Source organism: Nicotiana tabacum, chromosome 2 (assembly GCF_000715075.1).
Source record: "Nicotiana tabacum cultivar K326 chromosome 2, ASM71507v2, whole genome shotgun sequence".
NCBI classification, from domain to species: domain Eukaryota; kingdom Viridiplantae; phylum Streptophyta; class Magnoliopsida; order Solanales; family Solanaceae; genus Nicotiana; species Nicotiana tabacum.
This window is the reverse complement of record NC_134081.1, coordinates 105,386,053-105,408,379: the sequence shown is the minus strand read 5'-3', so window position 1 is coordinate 105,408,379 and position 22,327 is coordinate 105,386,053. Positions and strand designations below refer to the sequence as shown.

General features: G+C 35.9%; 2 protein-coding genes across 3 annotated transcripts; both read left to right on the top strand.

Annotated features, from left to right (window-relative positions):
* The first annotated feature begins 116 nt into the window (after nt 1–116).
* LOC107820718 (protein LAZ1) lies at nt 117–12,649 on the top strand. Of its 2 annotated transcripts, none has more exons than XM_075237201.1 (8): nt 117–528; nt 612–668; nt 2,084–2,192; nt 3,315–3,499; nt 3,591–3,679; nt 4,022–4,283; nt 4,462–4,713; nt 11,900–12,649. In XM_075237201.1, the coding sequence occupies exons 1-8, from the start codon at nt 346–348 to the stop codon at nt 12,242–12,244; spliced, it is 1,482 nt and encodes a 493-aa protein (XP_075093302.1). In that variant the 5' UTR covers nt 117–345; the 3' UTR covers nt 12,245–12,649. The 2 variants fall into 2 exon arrangements, with proteins under 2 accessions (XP_075093302.1, XP_075093307.1); XM_075237206.1 differs by lacking the exon at nt 11,900–12,649 and adding an exon at nt 7,754–7,896.
* Nucleotides 12,650–18,426: 5,777 nt separating this feature from the next.
* On the top strand, nt 18,427–21,656 carry LOC107822018 (FBD-associated F-box protein At5g60610-like). Its single transcript, XM_075227828.1, has 3 exons — nt 18,427–19,450; nt 20,663–20,748; nt 21,339–21,656. Exons 1-3 carry the CDS (start codon nt 18,427–18,429, stop codon nt 21,654–21,656), a joined length of 1,428 nt encoding a protein of 475 aa, XP_075083929.1.
* Nucleotides 21,657–22,327: the final 671 nt, after the last annotated feature.

The window sequence follows — 22,327 nt, the reverse complement described above, 5'->3', positions numbered from 1 at the left end:
ACACCCTTCCTCTATCATTTTCAATTACTGTTGGGCCCTTCTAATCTCGGAAATTCCAAATAAAAGACCGCTTCTGTTCACTTATAATGACGACAGAAAAACAAACCCAAAACTTCAAGGGACCAAATCATAAATAGTACAAAAGCTTCGACAGAACTCGACTTTGAGAAAAAGAAAAAAATAAAAAATAATCAGGAAGGAGCTTCAACGAATCCTACCAATCATTCATTCAAAATTCAACTTCCAATTTTTTTTGAAAATATTTATTTTAACATTTACCAAAATTCAACCGGAGAAAAAAAATCATATGAGCTCCGATCATCGGAACCCTAAAAATCGTAGCTGATGCAAGGGATAATATCAATATCATCATCATCGGAGCATTTGAATCAGGTCATTCATGGCCTTTTCAGTAATTACTCACCTCCTGTATGGGCAACACTACTTGCTGGAGTTTTCGTTGTTGTTTCTCTCACACTTTCTATGTACCTCCTATTTGAACATCTCTCTGCTTACAAAAACCCTGAGGTACAATTATTTCTCTTAATTCTGTTTGTTTTTATCATTTTCGGTTTTTCTAATAAGATAGTGTTTTCATTTTGTGTTGGCAGGAACAAAAGTTTTTGATTGGTGTGATTTTGATGGTGCCTTGTTATGCAGTTGAATCGGTAAGTTAAAAATATATATTCTTTGTTAGCTATAGTGGTTTATATCAATTTGGGTGTAGATAAAGTTTTGATTTTTTTGCGTAAGTTGGACATGATCACTCCCTTTTTTTTGTGGTGAAGGTTCTATGAGTTCTTCCGCTTCTCCACACTTCTGACTTAACTAGTTTTGTAAAGCCCTTGGAGAGTAAACGATCTGAGAAATAGAGAACATATGGTAGGTCTTGATTGTTGAATGGAAAAAAAGAAAGATTGCTAAAAGAGTTGCTAATGAAGTGCAGAAAGAGAGTAACATTCACGTGTCAGCTTAAGTTGTGCTATCCCATGTTCTTTACTAGTGGAATTTATTTTTTGTTATAGCTTCTCAAGTCTAGTCTTTTTTTGTTGTTCATTGAGGGGAAGAAGGCTTCGTCTTTTAATTTATCTTTTCTTGCTTACATGCTTCGCCATTTGCTTCCGTTGCCTATTACCTATCATTGCTATTATTTGTTTATTGCTTCTTTTTCACTATTCTTGAGCCGAGGGTCTACCGGAAACAGTCTCTCCACCTTCGTAAGGTAGAAGTAAGGTCTGCGTATACTTTATCCTCTCCGGGTTCCACTTGTGGGATCCCACTGGGTTTGTAGTTGTTGTATGGTGTCATCGGTTAAGTTTTAACTGTGATCTACCAAGGATTTCTGAGCACATTTTCTCTTTTTTATGTACAACCTACATGTTCAACTGCGTCTTTCTGCTGTTCTCTTACATATTTATAATGCGTATACTTCTGAAGCCAAAACAAGTGGGATATATCTTTTTATTTTTAAACTAGTTTGACTGAAGAGAATTACATTAAAGCACCAAAACAAAAGAAAAGTAAGGGCAAAGAAAGATAAATCCTATTTTCCAATATTATTATTTTCCTAGATATTTGAAAAGTCAAAACTTTACTAGGGATAGAGGAGAAAAGGAATATATACGGTGTAAAGATATCCATGTTGGTCATAAATAAATTGATAACCTACAGATAGCGAGCACTTATAAAGTTGATCTAAAGTGAGTTTTCCAGAAAATGTTCGAGTTTTAGCGGGGGTGACATGTTCTTTTACATGGTCCCTTCCATCTCTTTATATATAAACTAACAACATTCATTAGCAAATATGTTTTGCTTTTGACTGCAGTCAATTGAATTGAATAAATGAGACATACATTTAACATTGCATGCTACTATAGATATTGTAAGTTATGAAATTTATACAATATACTTCTCTCACAAAGTTGAATTCGTTACATTGACTGAGTTATTGATGTAATTGCCTAAAGGCATATATTTTATTGAATATCAGCTCCAAGTATCCGGTCAATCTCAAGTTGGTTGTCATTGAACTCTGTTAGATTATACTTTGTCAATTTTCTAATTCTACGTTTATTTTTCACAGTTTGTGTCATTGGTACATCCAGCAGTTAGTGTTCACATTGGGATACTGCGGGATTGCTATGAATCCTTTGCTATGTACTGCTTTGGGAGGTATCTTGTTGCATGCTTAGGTATGGTTAAGTTTTTTGTCTTAAACTTGATCTTGCTAACTTTTATTTAGGGGTCGTTTGGTTCGTATACTAGTTATGTCTAGACAATAATGCAATGCTTTTTATGTTGTTAATAACAATGTAGGAGTTGCTATGTAGTGGGTAATAATAAGGATCAGTGTGTAGTGAAAAATAATACATGGCATGTGTATGCAGGGATTACCCACTTTAAGGACATTTTTATTATCTGTAGATACTCTTATCCACATATTGCTAATACTTATATCTTGTTCCACATTTTGTTCCCAAAATAATATGAAGATTCCCTTATAAGTATGTTTGTAGCACCCAAGGTTGTGTCCTTATGGTCAATGATGTGGGTACAAACCTTGGAGTCAAGGGTTCAAATTTCCAGCAGAGACAAAAAATAGTAGATGATTTCTTTCCATTTGCCTAAGCCTTGGTGAGCAGAGTTGCCTAGTATATGTGCTGGTGGAAGATAGTAGGTACACGACAGAATAATTGAGGTAGCAGAAGTTGGCCCGAACACCACGGTTGTTTAAAAAAAGAAAAGAAAAAAGAAGTTATGAATGTATTACATTTTATACCACTAACCAAACACTGCATTTAGTTATGCGGAGATCATTTTTACTTATGCGGCCAACAAAATGTCGCAATAATTATGCTGAGATTATCTTTTCTTATGCGACCAACCAAACACTGTATTACTTATGTATCTTTACTATAGCAGCCAACCAAATGGTCCCTTAATGTGTAAATTCAGGACAGTAATTCATACGTTACAGCCTAAAGAAAAATATGTGATTTCCTTTTTCTAGAAAGTTGAGGACATTGGATAGTGTACTTTTCTCTTCTATTCTTCTTTGATAAGAGCTCAAAGAGTCACTGAGGTCAATGAATCATTTGATTTTTACTCTCTTACATGTTAACACATGGCCCTTTGATATAAAGGGTTGGCATGTCTTCTTGGCTGATGAACTTTCTAGGTTCTCTTGTATTTTTGAAAATGCTGACTGAAGACTACCATGATTAAACCTGTGTTGAAAGTTTGATTCTACAAGTATGTTTTTAGAACATTACTAAAAAGTTGCTTTTTTCCTTCTTTTAAATTTTGTGACTTAGGTGGGGAGGAGAGGGCTATACTATTTATGGAGAGGGAAGGGCGTGCAGCTCCAAAGATGCCACTACTAGATCATGGCTCTGAGAAGGGGGTTGTCAAGCATCTTTTTCCTATGAATTACTTTTTAAAGCCATGGAAGCTTGGTCAGTGGGTCTACCAAGTTATCAAATTTGGAATTGTCCAATATGTGAGCATGCTACCTGACTTAGATCTTATATAATAAAAAGCTGTGATCATCTTTTCCTTGTGATTAACGTGATAGACAATTTTCTTTGTAGATGATCATAAAAGCATTAACCGCTATTTCAGCAGTGATTCTTGAAGCTTTTGATGTGTATTGTGAAGGAGACTTCAAGTGGAATTGTGGGTAAGAAAGACCTCTTATTATTCTTGTACAGATCTAGCACTCTTGTTACGCTTCTTTATTAATACAATCAGTACCTTTAAAAAAAAAGGCCTCTTATTAGTTTATGGATAATGACTGGACATGCCTCGATAGTTGCAAGTTCCAAGTACATTTCTCTAAAGTAGGCAAATATCGTCCTTTATTAACACCAAGTTTCATGCCATAAAATTTCCATAGCATTCATGTGGTAGATAGTCCTACAAGCTATTGTAATCTGGAAGATTTTTCAGTACTGTGCTATGACTTATTGGGCTGATCTACATGTAATTAATACTATCTCTTGCTTCAATTCTGCTTTTTTAGGTATCCATATGTGGCAGTGGTTTTAAATTTCAGTCAATCATGGGCGCTGTATTGTTTAGTACAATTTTATGCCATTACAAAGAATGAATTAGCTCACATCAAACCGCTGTACAAGTTTTTGACGTTCAAGTCAATTGTCTTCTTAACTTGGTGGCAAGGCGTGGCTATAGCTCTTCTCTGTAGCCTTGGTTTGTTTCGAAGTCCAATAGCTGAAGCTTTGCAATTTAAATCCAGTATTCAAGATTTCATCATATGCATCGAGGTAATTGTTCTGAAATTGGCCGTGCATATATTACTCATAGTGTACTGAATATTTGCTTTTATGATTTTTAGAATTTTATTATGGATGCATGTTATGCTTTAAGTTTTTATCGGTGATCTAGTGATGCTTGATTTACTTCGACAGTTTTTTAACAGCTCTGTTTATTCATCCAGTACAGATGGGTGTTGCTTCTGCAGTTCATCTTTATGTCTTCCCAGCAAAACCGTACGAGCTGATGGGAGAACGCTATACTGGGGCTGTTGCTGTTCTTGGGGATTATGTGTCTGCTGACTTGCCAGTAGATCCTGAGGAAGTTAGAGACAGTGAGCGTCCGACCAAATTACGCCTTCCTCAACCTGACATTGATACTAAGAGCAGAATGACAATTAGAGAAAGCGTTAAGGATGTCTTTATTGGAGGTGGAGAATATGTAAGTGCCTCTTTCTCTTTGCTAAAGATTTGAGCTATCTTATATCTTTTGAATCTCCGTACAACTGAGTCAAAACCTCACAACTATGTATTACAAATGATGAGATCTCAATAATCTTCTCAGCAACTGAAGTCTTATCCGGGTGCTGATACTCCTAATTGTCATGAGAGAGAGAGTTAAGGATAAAAGAAATGGACATTCCAAGGAATTGATCCTATTGCATTTTCTGCACCTTACCTTTTCTGTTCTTTAATACCAGGGAATACACCACGATAGGTTGAATTAGCTTATGTCGTTCTTGATATTACCGATATGTTATTTGAAAGCAAAGAGCTTATTTGCCTTTTTCAGGATAACTCAACTTTCTAAGATATCCTCACCATCCAAAATCAAGTCTTCCCGTTTTGATTAATGACAAGTGCAGGAGGGGTCCTGGCAATCATACCTGTGATTGAACTCTAAGTTCCTATTTCTTTTCAGCATCCATGAACTCTGTCATTCACTGTGGTCAAGATAAGAATATATAGTCCAAAATAAGAACGGGGGACAAGGAATGAACAAAAGGGAATACTGAATCTATAGTACTGTATTCAGCTCAACTATGTGAATCTTGCCAATGCTACAATTTTCTAAAATGTAGGGAAATTGTTGAGTTTCCTAGTTTATCCAACACTTTCATCACATTGTTCTTGGGGTGGGATTGGATGATGTATTTTGCTTAGTGTCTGAGTTATCTCATTATCCTTCTTCTTGGCTTGTGGAGAAGTGGTAGAATCTATTCTTGACACTAGGATAGACTGATGAAATGATACCGGTCTTAGGGATGTACCAATGGACCATAGCTGGTCACACAGTTGCCAGGGTTGGGCAAGTTTAGATTTTATTTTCTGGTCTAAGTGATAACAGAATCATGATAGTGCTGATATGGTTTTCTCAGTGGATCCGAATAATGGGCGGCCAGTCGCTGTGATTACTAAGTGATTGCTCATTTTCTTTAATTAACCAGTTCACTGACTGGCTCGTTGGTGATGGTGACAACTGTTAGTTTAATTTATGAAGCTAAGAATAGTGTTCGGGCATGCTTATCTACATGGAATTATATTATTATTTTTATTGTTGTTATTATTATTATTATTATTATTATTATTATTATTATTATTATTATTATTATTATTATTATTATTATTATTATTATTATTTCTGTTCCTTTTTATTTGGATTTTTCGAGAATTTTTAGTTATCATTTACCTTAATGGAAAAAGGAAAAAACATCTAAGTTCACTTCTCCTTATTTTTTCTCTCACCACTATTGCCGCTTTTTGCTCTTTTGCTGAAAGCCTCAAATCTATAGCTGAAGCTGAGTAGTGACTGAAGTAGATAGGAATTGTTAAGGCAATTTTTACATGAGTACTTTATTTGGATTTTTTTTTTTCCGGGTAAGAAGCAGCCCAACTTAGTCTTAAACTAAAATCCAAATAACCAAACCGATTAATCCGAAATCAAACTCTAAAAAACCGAAACAAACTGAGCTTGTTTGATTTGAATTGTAATTTCTTAAATCCGGAAGCTTAAAATTAAATCGAAGTATTCTTAATCCTAACCTAACTGCGAATGATCACCCCTATCTACACTTCTTTACCCTAGTTGTGGATGAGATAATCAATAGGAATACATGAGGTTCCATGGTGCAGTATAATTAAAAATGATAGTGTTATTGATAGAACTCGTGAAAAATTCGGCTAGAAGTTCGAATTATGGAGAAGAACTATATGAACTAGAAAGTAAGGTGTTTTAAGATAATAGAAGTAACACAGTATATGCAGACTGCAGTATATCAAAACTACTTGAAGCTCGCAGGTTTGGTTCTCCTCTAGAGCACAGTTTGCTCATTGTCCGACACTTCTACTTTAAAAAAAAAAAAGTATATGAAGTAAAAAATCTAGCACCTAAGAATGGAGATGAAGTGAGATTAGACGAGATTATTTTACCTAATGTAGCCAAGCAAGATATTTAAGCTGAGTCTTCCAGAGAGAATTGATAGATAAAGATGTAGTACTTAGGATAATTGAAATGGAGAAGTGCTGCATGAACGTTATGCATATAAGAATATATGTAATTGTTAGTTTATTGATATGTATAGTGTAGTCTTGTCCCACATTGGAAGATGAGTAATATCTCCTTGTAGTGTATAGCTATAAATAGGGACCTCTTGTATTGTATTTATCATCCAATATCAATAACATATTTTCTCCCGTGCCTTCTCACATAGTATCAGAGCATTAGTGAGAAAAGATCGCTGTGCGTCTTTCCAGCGTTAACCGGGAAGAAAGAACTTAGTCATCGTATAATTTTTCCGGTGATCTAAGGCTTGTCTAAGTGAAAGTCACTTTCTGTAGGTGTTGTGCTAAAACCAACACCACCACAAGGTAGATCACCCTCCGACTACCAACCCCTGAAATTTTATCCGGCAGAAAAGCCGCCACGCTCCTCCACACGCCGGCAACAACTTTTCCGGCGAGGGTTCCGGCCACTTTCCGGCCATTTTTTCGCGAAGCTTCTTCAGGACAGTATGTTCTCCTCAAAATTCCGAGCCTACCCATCTAATTCAAATCAAATTCCGGCCACTTTTATATTTTTCCGGTGTGAACAGTGACCTTTCTGGCCATTTTTTGAAAATATTTCTTCAGGACAGCTTGCTCGTAAAGTAATTCCAAGTCTATCCATCCTGGTTAGAACAAATTCCGACAACTTTGGAATTTTCCGACGAGCTACAGTATTTCCGGCGTGAACAGTGTTTCTGGCACAGAGCAATGTTCTGTTTTCCTGCTGTAAACAGTGTTTTTCAAGCTATTTCTTCAGTTTTTTCACAGGAGTTACTTATTTTCACTATTTCAAGTTAACCCTACTACTACTAATTGTAGCGACATGGGAACCGATGCTTTGAATAGTCGGATGGTTTCTTTAGCAGAGTATATTGAGTTCTTTCAGTATAAAGCATGTAAGCAGACATCTTCTGAGATAGCTTCTGTTGTTCAAACAGGTAATAACGTGACTTGTTTCTCCCAATCTTCATCCTCTGAGTCTTGGGTCATTGATTCAGGTGCATCAGATCATATTTCTGGTAACAAATCTCTTTTCACTACTATTTCGTAATCTCAATCTCTTCCAGAAGTCACAATGGCCAATGGGTCTCAAACCATGGCAACTGCAATAGGTCAAGCAAGCCCGCTTCCTTCCTTACCTTTAGATTCAGTCCTTTATATTTCCAATAGTCCTTTTAATCTCATAACTGTTAGTCGCTTAGCCAAATCACTTAAATGTGCTGTTTTAGTTCTTGATGACCATGTTTTTATACAGGAACGCAGTACGGGGCGGATCATTGGTACCGGGCGTGAATCAAACGGACTTTATTACCTTATCCTTGCTAAATCACATGGACTCACATCTTGTCTTCCTTCTACAACTTGTCCTGTTACTGATTCACCAGATTTATTACATAAACGGTTGGGACATCCCAGTTTGTCAAAACTTCAGAAAATGGTATCTGGTTTATCTCACTTGTCAGCTCTAGAGTGTGAGTCATGTCAGCTCGGTAAGCATACCCGTTCCTATTTCCCTCGGCGTCTTGATAATCGAGCAGAGTCACCTTTTACTTTAGTCCATTCAGATGTTTGGGGGTCCTAGTCGGGTCAGTTCCACCTTAGGATTCCGCTACTTTGTCAATTTCATTGATGATTATTCCAGTTGTACTTGGATATTTTTGATAAAAAATCGATCTGAGCTGTTTTCTATTTTCCAGACCTTCCACGCTGAAATTCAAAATCAATTTGGGGTTTCTATTCGCACATTTCGTAGTGATAATGTCCGAGAGTATTTGTCTTCCCCATTTCAGCAGTTTATGAAATCTCATGGGATTATTCATCAAACATCTTGTCCGTACACATCTCAACAAAATGGGGTAGCTGAAAGAAAGAATAGACATCTTATTGAAACTGCTCGTACCCTACTCATACAATCTCATGCTCCGTTGCGTTTTTGGGGGATGCCATTCTTACATCTTGCTATCTTATTAATCGTATGCCATCTTCAGCTATCCAGAACCAAGTTCCATTCTCTGTCATGTTTCCCCACTTACCTTTGTTCTCTCTTCCACCCCGTATCTTTGGAAGCACTTGTTTTGTCCATAACCTTACTCCGGGAACAGATAAGTTAGCTCCTCGTGCTCTTAAGTGCGTATTTCTGGGTTTCTCGAGAACACAAAAGGGGTATCGATGCTACTCTCCTGACCTCCAACGGTACCTTATGTCTGCTGATGTTACCTTCTTTGAAACCCAATCATACTTCACAGGTTCAGGTCATCACTTACATATTTCTGAGGTACTACCAGTTTCATCTTTTGGAGATTCAGTCACTCCAGCTCCACCACCTACAGCTTCAGTTGTAGCTCCACCACCTATAGCTCCAGTTGTAGCTCTACCACCTATAGCTCCAGTTCCACCACCTACAACTCCGGTTGTAGCTCCACCACCTATAGCTCCAGTTCCACCACCTACAACTCCGGTTGTAGCTCCACCACCTATAGCTCCAGTTCCTCCACATAATCCAGTTCAACCTTCTGCAGCTCCACCACTCTTGGCTTATCATCGTCGTCCACATCCAGCATCAGGCCCAGGTGATTCACGCCCCGCATCAGATTTTGCACCTACTGCGGACTTGTCTCCTCTTAGTCAACCAATTGCACTCCGCAAAGCTGTACGATCCACACTTAATCCTAATTCCCACTATGTCAGTTTAAGTTATCATCGTCTGTCGTCACCACATTATACTTTTATATCTTCTTTGTCCACTGTTTCTATCCCTAAGTCTACAGGTGAGGCATTATCTCATCCAGGATGACGACATGCTATGATTGACGAGATGTCTGCTTTACATGCGAGTGACACTTGGGAGCTTGTTTCTCTTCCTGCAGGTAAGTCTATTGTTGGTTGTCGTTGGGTTTATGCAGTCAAAGTCGGCCCGGATGGCCAGATTGATAGGCTTAAGGCTCGTCTTGTTGCAAAAGGATATACTCAGATTTTTGGGCTTGATTATAGTGATACTTTCTCTCCCGTGGCTAAAGTAGCATCTGTTCGTCTCTTTTTGTCCATGGCTGCTGTACGTCATTGTCCTCTTTATCAGTTAGATATTAAGAATGCTTTTCTCCACGGTGATCTTGAGGAAAAAGTTTATATGGAGCAACCACCTGGTTTTGTTGCTTAGGGGGAGTTTAATGGTTGTGTGCAGATTGCGTAAGTCACTATATGGTTTGAAACAGTCCCCTCGAGCTTGATTTGGTAAGTTCAGCACAATTATTCAGGAGTTCGGCATGACTCGTAGTGAGGCTGATCACTCTGTGTTTTATCGGCATTCTGCTCCTAATCTGTGTATTTATCTAGTGGTTTATGTTGATGATATTGTTATTACTGGTAATGATCAGGATGGTATTACTAATCTGAAGGAACATCTCTTTCAACACTTCTAGACTAAAGATCTGGACAGATTGAAGTATTTTCTAGGTATTGAGGTCGCTCAGTCTAGCTCAGGTATTGTTATTTCACAGTGAAAGTATGCCTTAGACATTCTTGAGGAGACTGGAATGATGGGTTGTAGACCTATTGACTCTCCTATGGATCCGAATGCTAAGCTTCTGCCTGGACATGGGGAGCCTCTTAGAGACCCTACGAGATATAGGAGGTTGGTTGGCAAATTGAATTACCTCACAGTGACTAGACCTGACATTTCTTTTCCGGTGAGTGTTGTAAGTCAGTTTATGGATTCTCCCTGTGATAATCACTGGGATGCAGTTGTTCGCATTCTTCGGTATATAAAGTCAGCTCCAGGCAAAGGATTACTATTCGAGGATCGAGGCCACGAGCAGATTGTTGGGTACACAGATGCTGATTGGGCAGGATCACCTTTTGATAGACGTTCTACGTCTGGATATTGTGTTCTAGTAGGAGGTAATTTGGTCTCGTGGAAGAGCAAGAAACAGAATGTAGTTGCTCGATCTAGCGCCGAAGCCGAATATCGGGCCATGGCTATGGCGACGTGTGAGTTAGTTTGAATCAAGCAGTTGCTCAAGGAGTTAAAGTTCGGAGAAATCAGCAAGATGGAACTAGTGTGTGATAACTAAGCTGCTCTTCATATTGCGTCAAATCCGGTGTTCTATGATAGGACTAAACACATTGAGATCGACTGTCACTTTGTCAGAGAAAAAATACTTTCAGGAGATATTGTTACAAAGTTTGTAAAGTCGAATGATCAACTAGCAGATATTTTCACTAAGTCTCTTATTGGTTCTCGTATTAGTTACATGTGTAACAAGCTCGGTACATATGATGTGTATGCACCGGCTTGAGGGGGAGTGTTAGTTTATAGATATGTATAGTGTAGTCTTGTCCCACATTGGAAGAGGAGTAATATCTCCTTGTACTGTATAGCTATAAATAGGGACCTCTTGTATTGTATTTATCATCCAATATCAATAACATATTTTCTCCCGTGCCTTCTCACAGTAATAAAGTGAATGCGATATGTCAGAGCATGTTAGGCCCCTAAAGGCCATACCAATAAGATGAGCTTTTAAGGTCATATAGGATTGGACAAAATAAATTCACATCTAATAGAGGGTTCAAGACATAGAGGATAGAATTGCTGGTCTCCTGAGATGGTTTGACACTACCTCCGATGTAGACTCCAAATGTACAGTTCATATGTGCTATAATATAATAGAGGAGAACAGTAAAGAGGGAAAGAGGTAGATCTAATGATTTTGGAGAGTAGTTGTCTCAAATGACATACAATCTCATGGAATCAAGAAATTAGGTTCGATGTTCATCAAGAGTTCTTTAGTTTGGTTATAGACTTGTATGTCAGTGTTGAGATAAGTGCGAGATCCAAAGAACCTCTACTTTTAGATAACTTCAAATTTGCTTTAAACCATAATTCATTTAGTATTGGAATGAAACAGGCTTTAATAAAGTAGGTTGGATAGAAAGGATCCTATATCCAACTTTAATATATATGGTGTTGATCTTTACCTACTATCTTGTGAAAAGTAAAATATCAATCTGAAACGATTGGCATTCTTATTTCTTCTATCTCCCTCTTATCGTTGATTCCCTTGTTAACAAATACTTTCTACCAGATAGTGAATGATTTGAAATTCACGGTAACCCAAGCAGTGGAGCCTGTAGAGAAAGGAATTCAAAAATTGCATAAGATCTCTCAGAACATAAAGAAGCATGAGAAAGAGAAGCGAACGAAGGATGACAGTTGCATTGCAACATCGTCTCCAGCACGGAGAGTCATACGTGGGATAGATGATCCCCTTTTACATGGAAGCATTAGTGACAGTGGAACTTCCAGGAAAAAGAAGCACCGCTCCCGGAAATCTGGATATACCAGTGCAGAAAGTGGTGGAGAAAGTAGCAGTGATCAGAGCTTTGGTGGTATCCAAGTTCGTGGCCGAAGATGGGTTACTAAGGATTAGTCAGAAAAACAAGAACAGAAAATAATTGCTTTGAAGACTTGATGCGCACCTCTGCCTTCAAAAATCTGGAGTTGTTTAGCTCTTCATTACATCATTCTTCTGCTCCGAGGAAGTTTAAGTATTTGCTTCAGCAAAGTTGATCTGGGGCTTTTTTTCTCCAGAGTTGAAGTGCTACATTATGAAAGCACTTGCAGATTCGTTCTCTCTTGTCATTATTGTTGCACATAATGGTCTTCAAATGTTGTATAGATGTATCCTCATCGGTATATGGTCCCTCATTGTATTGGGATCAGTTTGCCTCGTATAGAAGGTTATGCATTCAGTTTTGGATCTTCGGCAGATGTATGTCCTTAATGAAATTAACTCGATCACAGCCATTAATCTATCAGATGGTGTTTTTCTCCAGCATTTTACTGATAATTTATTGAAAGAAAGCATTTTGCTTTGAGCTAAGCCAGTATGTCAATGCTACAATATTTTAGCACAAGACCTTCAATAACTGACTTGGGTATACTTTGCTGAGACATGACAAAATAATCTAACAGCAAAAACAACAGTTTTAATTAGTGCAAAGCTTCTCAAATATTCATTTTGGTATTTTTATGTACTCAGTCGCTACAGGTGCAGTAAAGTGTGTATTAGTTTAGTAATACAATGTATATGCACAATTGTCTTTTCTTTTCTTTCGACTATGAACTTCAAACATCTTTAAGTATTTTTATCAATTAAATGTGGTGATTATATTTTTTTAACGTAGTTTTTGAATAGGTAAATTCCGTCTTAATAAAATTAGATGAATGTACTAATTCTTACTTAAGATAGATCGGTTGACGTTTCCTTTCTATTTGAACTTGACCAAGACAACTTGTTTGATTATGTTGAGATTTTAAAGGCCAAAATTTGGTTTACTTCAAAAGAATTGGTGAAATAGTAAAGGGTCGATCAATTTTACCTAAAGCCTCAATCTATTATCTTTTTCTTTTGCGACGCATTTTTTTTTTGAAAGAACTGACGAGTTTATGATCAAAGCATGAGCTATGCAAATAAGATCTTGACTACAAATTGATGTGGTTAGACATTAATGTACAAATTGATGTGGTTAGACTTTAATTTTAAGTTATCTTGTGATTTATGAGGATAAGTAGATATGGAGTTGGCATTAATTTCCACATTAGTACAAACGATACCGATACTCAGAGGCGGATCCAGGATTTAAATTTTATGGGTTCAATTTTTAAGATTTTTAACATTGAACCCATTATATATTTAAAGTTATGGGTTCAAATCTATTATTTTTGTAATTTTAATAAATTTTTACACATAAATTTCTACTCTGCGTCGAAAGTTATGAGTTCAATTGAACCTGTAACTCTCACACTGGATCCGCCTCTGCCGATACTAGCTGTTATAAACTATCTTTTTGTGCTTGCCATGCAGATACAAACAAATTGCGATAAGTCCAAGGTCAAATACAAACCCAAGTTTGTAACTGAAAACTAAGAGATGTGAACAAACTTCAATGCTACATTATCTAGTGGTTTATGAGGATAACTGGAGATAATATTAGAGTTATCATTATTTTCCTGATGAGTACGAATTTGAAGTCAGTTATAGATGCTATAAAATTTCTTTTGTCCAAGTGCTCCCAAGTCAATTGTTTACGGGTAAAAGACTAAAATTAGTGTTCGTCATAGCATTTACCACTACTTCCTCCTATTTCAAATATTAGTCGTGTTAACAAAGTTGATTTATTTTAAAAGTATTGGCGTTTTAGAAAAACAAGAAATTATTTATGTTACTTTTTTTTAATATATCCTTATTATTCCAATTAAAACTAACAAACTAGAGCTATTATATATATCTTTCTTAAGGAGTATGCGAAAAATATGAAAAGGGACACTACTAGAAATTTGGCAAAAACCGACCAAGATCGACTGACGGTTAAAAAACCGACCAAAGTTGGTCGGTTTTTCAAAAAAAAAAATATATATATATTTTTTACGAAACCGACCAACTTTGGTCGGTTTTCTTTTGCGCAAAAATACGGAAAACTATTTTTGTGTCCCGCGAAATTTATGTTTCAAGAAACCGACCAACTTTGGTCGGTTTTTTCAATTAAAATAAATAAAAATTAATATTAAAAAAACCGACCAAAATTAGTCGGTTAATTCGGCCGGTCATTTAAAAAAACCGACCAACTTTGTTCGGTAATTTTTTAATAAAACCGACTAACTTTGGTCGGTTATTTTCGTGCGAAAATTCAATTAAAGAATATAAATCAAATAAAAGATAGTCTTAAAACAAAATGTATCAATGGTCTAGTGGTAGAATAGTATTCTGCCACAGTACAGACTCCGGTTCGATTCCTAGATGGTGAATATTTTTATTACATAATTAAAATACCGACCAACTTTGGTCGATTTTTTTTGCAATATTTTTTTTTTAATTTAATTGACCGACCAAAGTTGGTCGGTAATTTCCGACCAACTTTGGTCGGTATGCCTTTCCGACCACAAAAATACCGTCCACACGTAAATGGTCGCGTTTTGGTCGGTTTTTTACCATTACCGACCAACGTTGGTCGGTTTTTGTGGTCGATTTTTACCGGATTTCTAGTAGTGGGAAGAGAGAGTAAAATTTGACCATAAATATAACAATCACCAAACTTCAACAAAAAGCACCACTAGTGCAGGGAATACATTAGCTACACTAATTAAGCCAGAGTTTATAACTATGGATATGACCAGACTTCAATTCCAGATTATCTTTATGTGTTTTACGAGGATAAATATGAACTGAAATTAATACAAAAGTTAGTAGATTTTGTCAATTTGCCACTCCCAAAACAGGATAATTAACTTAAATGTCAGTACAAGTTCTACCAACTAAAAAAAAAATATAGTTCGGTGAGTTTATGAAGCGCTATGTTTCTCTTGCAGTTCAAGAAGTTTTAAGTAAAAAGAATAAGAGAAAATTATGAAGCGCTATGTTTCTCTTGCAGTTCAAGAAGTTTTAAGTAAAAAGAACAAGAGAAAATAAAAAATAGTATATATCGAATAATATGCTAAAGTAGTTGGAGTAAATTTTAGCAAATTAATGGAGTAATATTTTTAACATGTGCTAATTTGAAATACTAAAATTAACATTATTATGCAACTTAGTACTAACATTTTAGATTTAATAGATATTAAATTCAAAACTTATTATTTTATTTAAATCTTATTACATTTTTCACTTTCTTAATCACTTTCTATTTAAACTTCTTAAGTAAGTATAAAGTTCAAGAAAGTATATTTCTCCAACAAAATCAAGTCACAATAACAAGACCATAAGTTACAAAGATATTTTTAAAGTACATAGTAATCTTTTTTATGAATTATTTTTCTATAATATACTTTTTATTTATTTATTTAAATATATTTTACAATGAGTTTAATTTTATTATAATTTTGTGACTTAAAAGTTATAGAGCGACAAAACATAGCTTGGATGCATGAAGAATGACATTGTCACAACCTGAAGTCATGTGTATTTTTTGAGCAATTAACATATAATTCGAATACTTTAGCGTAAAATAAAATAGTTTCATGACTTGAATTATATAGTGGCTAAAGTTTATGGACCAAATGTGAAATTAATATATGAATGAGTTTGAATAGCTGGAAATACATATAGTAAATAGGACTTTAATTAATTTGGAATTGTGAGTGCAGTTGATTAAGATAAATATTGGAGACCGTGAAAGTCGAAATTGAAGCTGTTAAGTGTAACACCGATCTTGGCCCAGTTGAGGGTTTCCCCTTTAATCAATTTCTGAATATTTGCTTAAATAGTGTTTTTCTGCTGCAATGGTGATTCAGTCCTCACTCAGGGAAGAAATATTTTGTTATAATTAAACCAAATAATACTAGTATTGATGGCTTGTTGCTGCTCTTTCATAGTAGTTATTTAAAATTCTGTATAATTTTTTCAAATCATAGTAGTATTAAGCTCTTTTGATTTGAATTCATGCATGCGTATATGAACTATGAAATATGAATCCACACCGTGGTATTAAGCTCTTTTGATTTGAATTACATGTTTATTTGTGTAAAAACATTTGTGGGGCTATGGTTTTAATCCTAAGATTAAGCTCAAGAATTTGAAATTGATATGAAGTGTGTTGATAATTCTGACCTAATATTGTGCTTTGTGAACATGAGAGCTGCACATTTTAGAAATTTGCTTATTATTTAGTTTTTACAATAAATAAATTTATTGGTAGCTCTAGCAGACTCTTGGACTATGTTATTGTTTGATCGAATTGAACCAAGTATGTTTTTATCTTTTACTTTTGGGAAGAAATCGATGACAGAGAGTGCGGTTAGGAAGTATGCTTGCAATTTATTTGGAATTCCAAAAGGGAAGAAAAGTTGATCTACAAAAGTATTTGGGGTCAAGGAAATTCGGATTTAGTTTGTGTTGAGAGAATCGATTGTTGGCAATGGAACTGGAGTTATTTTTCCGCTTTAAGGCGAAAATGCAGTTTTTTATTGACAATGGAGTCATCTTAGACGCTTGTGGTTGCTAGAATCTAGGTCAACGCAGTGGCACTCATACAAATTCAGATAAAAGAGCGACGTGGTTTCTGAATACTTGAGGTAAATACCTTGATTATTCCTTTTTCATTTAAGTAAGAATTTCTCAATTTGAGTAGCTCTATATGGTAGGAACAAGGTCGCGTGAATAATTTAGGAATTTAATATATAGGAGTAGTTTTAGATTTCCTGTTATGGCTGTGTTGTATTTTTGCGACGTTATACTACTTTTATGATTGGTTACATATAACCCTTGTGATATGAAGTTATTGACATATATATAATTTTTGACTTATTTATTGCGAAGCGAGGGTTGCTTATAGCGGACGATTGTATCTAATTTACTGACAGCAAAGCATGCACCGGAGTGAGCCTAGTGGTAAGATATTTTGGCCGAAAGCGCCTGATATCCTCTATATAAGTTTCGTGTAACACTGTAATTTTCAGAAGCAAAACTCATATCGTTTCTGTACTAAATAGGCGAGTGTGTAACTTGCGCTAAAAGAGGGCTTGATTTCTTATCTAACACTAGAAAAATCAGTCCTGAAACAGGTATATGAAAAAATGTTATGCTATTCATTCTCTTTCCTTTTGGATAATTGTTAACTTTATGGCTGGAATTGCTCATATGTTTATACAGGTTCATTTTTGGTAGGGGCGTTTAGGTTTGGCAAATCTAGGATTTTGCATTGTGTTCAAAATGTTGAATCCCGAATGAGAATCCTGCTTTGATTTAAACTGTATTGGATCTTTCTTTTATCAATGCATCTTATGATTTTCAGTTTCTTTCTGTTTCAGGGTGTAAAAGGTCTAAGTACTCTGGTTTTAGATATTAAAATTTTGTCTCCCTTTTATGGTTAAAATTTGGTTTGAGTCTATTGTAAGCTCGACGCTATATATGAGATTTTGGATTGAGGTCATCTACAAAAGAGAATTGGTATACATTTTATGCGCTTATCACATTTGTGTGCCGGTAAACTTTTGGTAGGGCCCATTCAGAATAGCAAATCCGGGTTGCTGCGTTGTTTTCAAATTTTTGGATCTCCGAATAAAATGTAGTTATGTGACATTGTAACCTGAGCTGCATTGCTACTTATTGGTCCATGTGTTTCTGTTGATATTTTTTAGGTTTAGATACTAGAAACTTGTTAAGCTTTTCTTTTGGTTTATGATTCTGTTTGTTTATCTTTTAGGTGGATGCCTTGGATATGTGCGCGTATACATTTCTTTTTCCCTTAAAACTCTTCTAAGTGGATTCCTTTTGAAGTTTGTTTTTTATATCAGTGGGTACACTTAGAAAGTGATTGAATCTAAAAATACATTTGCCTTGTCTTAGAAATTTTTTAATCCAAACTATGAGTGGTAATTACTTAAAAAGTTTCCCAATCTATTTGATCCCATGTTTTATCATCATGAATTGTTATCTCTAAATGGAAATTTAATATGCTGAGATTATCGCTCGAGGATTTCTCAGCCTGATTAACTAGAGGAAGGAAAGTTCTTGTTATGTGCCTCTTGGTTTCTAGGAACGGCATATGCTCAGTCATTTCATAGCTTGCAATTTATCGCACCTAAAAATGTGCTATGTTGTCTTACAGAAGGAATATGTCTGCAAGGCAAAGAAGCTGTAACTTTAATGAAGACCGTATAAGTGGACTACCAGATGCCATCCTCATCCATATTCTCTCCTTATTGCCAACAATCGATTCTCTGAACACAATCTTGATTCGACGATTTAATCACCTCTGGCCATTCATCCACACACTCACTTTTGATCAATGCATGTTTCCGGGGCATAACTATGTCTATTATAGTCAAGCTAATCGTCCTGACTATGACGAAAGGTTCTTGAACTTTATTCGTCATGTGATTCTTCTTAATAAGAGCCCAACTCTTTATAAGTTCTGCCTTGATTTTCATTTTAGTATATCTCATTCAATTCGACAGAGAGTATCCAACAGATGGCAGTATGACTGTTTGAGGAGTGAGAAAAGAATGGCTAATGAAATTGGTACTTGGATCCAGTTCGCATTAAATAAGAATTTGAAGGTCCTTGACTTGTCCATCTCTGCACATGGTACATTTGAGCCCTGGGCTTATTATGATCTGCCTAATTTTATTCTAAGCAGTCCTCATTTGGTTGAACTCCGATTGGCATACTGTAAGATCAATGCAAAAAAGAAGAGCGAGTTGAAGGCTCTAACAACATTTTCTCTTGATAATGTTATGCTAATGGATCAATCGATGGATTATATTCTATCTGGTTGCCCGGTGCTTGAGGAATTGACTCTGTGGTTTTGCTACGGCCATAGAAGACTGGTTCTGCTCAATTCGAATTTAAAGACATTGGTACTTGGCATTAGATGGTTTGGAACAAGGATACACGTCTCATGTCCAACTCTCCTATCATTAGACATGTCTGAAACTGTGGAGGTACTGGATATTATCAATGTAGCATCTATTGTTGAAGTGTCTGTCAATCGTATGGAGAAGTTTGATTTCAAAGAGTACAAGGATTATCAAGAAATGAGAATACTCCTCCAAATAATTACTGGGGCCAAAACTCTCAAGCTATGTTCCTGGTTTGCTCTGGTATGTGGCTTTTTCTCTTTCTCCACAACTTCTCCAGGTATATTTGAGATTTCTGACTCTATGGAGAAATAGCCTTTTAGGTGGACATACTAACTATAAACTCTTCTATTCAAGATATGGAATATCAATAAATTTATGGACCGGAGGGGTTATGGTTTTGGACTTTGAGCCCGTTTGGATGGGCTTTTTTTAAGTGACTTGTAAGGATAAACCAATAAGTTAGTAATTCTAGCTTTTGACTTTTGGCTTGTTTTTATCATTTTAACTTAAAAACAAGTGCTTAAAAGCACTTTTTTTACTTTATCCAAACATTACAAAATGACTTTAAAGTTATTCTGCCTTAAAAGCACTTGAAATAAGCCAATCCAAACGGGCTCTTTGTCTTTAACGTCTTAGGTTTAGGCATCCATCAACATTTCATTTACATTGTGCAATCAGTTTTTTAATGCTTTTGTCACTTACCTTGTGGCTGTCAGCACAAGTCCTTGTTGATTAAATCGTCATCTTTAGTTTGTGCTTCTCTGTTTTTCTTAAGAAATTTCATTTTAATTTATCGAAAAAGAAAGAAAGTTTTATTTCAATATCATCAGATTACAAATACACCCTTCTCATGTTGTTTTCCATAAACTCAGAAATGGTAGATAAGTCAATATCCTAAGTCCTACAGCAAAAGGCATATTCTTTCATGTAGGGTCTTATGGAGGCTAGACAATAAAAACTAAAGTATATTGAAGCTGTCATATGACTGTAGGCTACTTCCTCTAAGCAATTTAGATGTCTGCATTTTCATGGTTCAGTTTAGCAAGCATTTATATCAAATTTGGTGGATGCAGCATTCTTTGCTACTGTAAGCATCCGTTTGATTGCATTCTTTATCATGTCAATACATAAGGAAGAAACCTCCTTGTTTTCTTGATCACTTAGAAGCATTGTTCATAGTGCATAGGACCATTTCCTTTTAAACATAGTCTTTTTCGCCAACACAAGAATTTACTTATGTGCTGAAGCACACACCAAATTTGTGCATCGCATTGAATGTGTTTAAGCGTCAAATGTGTTTAATCTTAATTTGAACTTACAGAAAATATATTTTTCATGGTGTAGAGATGCATTGTTCAAATAAATAGATGGAGAATACTCATGTTTCACATAGAAACAAAGAATGTTGACCAAGGGCTTGAATATTCTTATGCAAAAATCTATTTATTTAGTTTCTTTAACTTTTGTGTTTTATTTTTTGTCTGCCTAGGTATTTTCTTCATGGTAGTTGACAAATCTACCAGCTCCGACCTTCAGTTGCAAGACGCTTCACCTTCAATTGGATTTTGTGAAATGGCACTTACCAGGAATACTGAACTTGCTGAAGCACTGTCCTTGCTTGGAAAATCTTATCATCGAAATAACTACTTACTATGATTATCCATCCCGAGTAAGACAAAATTTATTTGTTTTATTGCTCTTGCTGTTAACTGTGTTCTTTGCAATGGTAATACATGTTGGTGTTAGACACTGGTAGGACACTAACCCGAGTTGGCATGATTGGGATACTAACTTTGGCAGTTTCCTTTTTTTTTTTTATATAAAAGAATATCATTTTCATATTTCATATAAATGACCCTACTGTGAAATGTGAGTGTCTCTGTACTATATGCAAATAGGACTTTTTTCCCTAATCTCCTTTTTACTCGTTATTTGGGGAGTCATGAGAAACCATCAAGTAGAAAACATAAGACATCATGTTTCTTCAGGGTGGAAACTTAAATTTTTAAACATGTATGATTTTCGATGTTTGTTTCACAGTAACTGTAGATGTATTTTCATAATGTGTTACCCTAAGATTTTGCAGTTCCGAGTCCTTGTTAGTATCCATTATACATAGTTCGGGACAATTCTTAACTGGATATTTCCTCTTGTGCTTATTTTAGAACGCAACTTCGTGGATTCACTCATATGACTTTGATGGAGATGAATTTTGGAATATAGTAGTTACTCCTGTCCAGTGCTTGACTCATCACCTCAAGACGGTGGAGGTAGCTGGTTTCGTAATGGAGAAGCATGTGATTCATTTTGTGGAATATTTGCTCAGGAGTTCCATGGTGTTAGAGGAAATGGTGATATTCGCGGAGAAGCAGACGTGGATCTATGGCCCAATTACTCTTATGTCTGGTAAGGTTCAGGAATTCGAGGAGAGGCTAATGAATGCCCCAAAAGCCTCTGCCTCTGCTGCAGTGGTTTTCTATTGATGGTGAACCCTTCAGAATGATTTGCCTAGATAGTGTAAAAATTATTACACTATCGGTGTATTTAAGTTAAAACTCTATGATAATAATGTGCATAATGAATTGTGCCGGGGACTGTTTCCTGCATTTTCTGTAATAAACTGTTGAAGGGCTTTCCTATTGGAGATGGGTATCCAAGTTCGTGGCCGAAGATTGGTTACTAAGGATTAGTCAGAAAAACAAGAGCAGATAATAATTGCTTTGAAGACTTGCAACGCACGCTGATGCTGCCTTCGAAATCTGGAGTTTTTTTCCCTCTCTACTACATCGTTCTTCTGTTCCGAGGAAGCTGAAGTATTTGCTTCAGGAAAGTTGATCTGGGGCTTTTTTCTCTCCAGGGTTGAAGTGCTTCATTATGAAAGCACTTGCAGGTTCATTCTCTCTTGTCATTGTTGTTGCACATAATGGTCTTCAAATGTCGTATAGTGTATCCTCATCGGTATATGTTCCCTCATTGTATCGGGATCAATTTGCCTCGTATAGAAGGTTATGCATTCAGTTTTGGATCTTCGGCAGATGTATGTCCTTAATGAAATTACTTAGAAACTTTTTGATCCAAACTATGAATGGTAATTACTTAAAAAGTTTCCCAATCTCTTTGATCCCATGTTTTATCATCATGAATTGTTATCTCT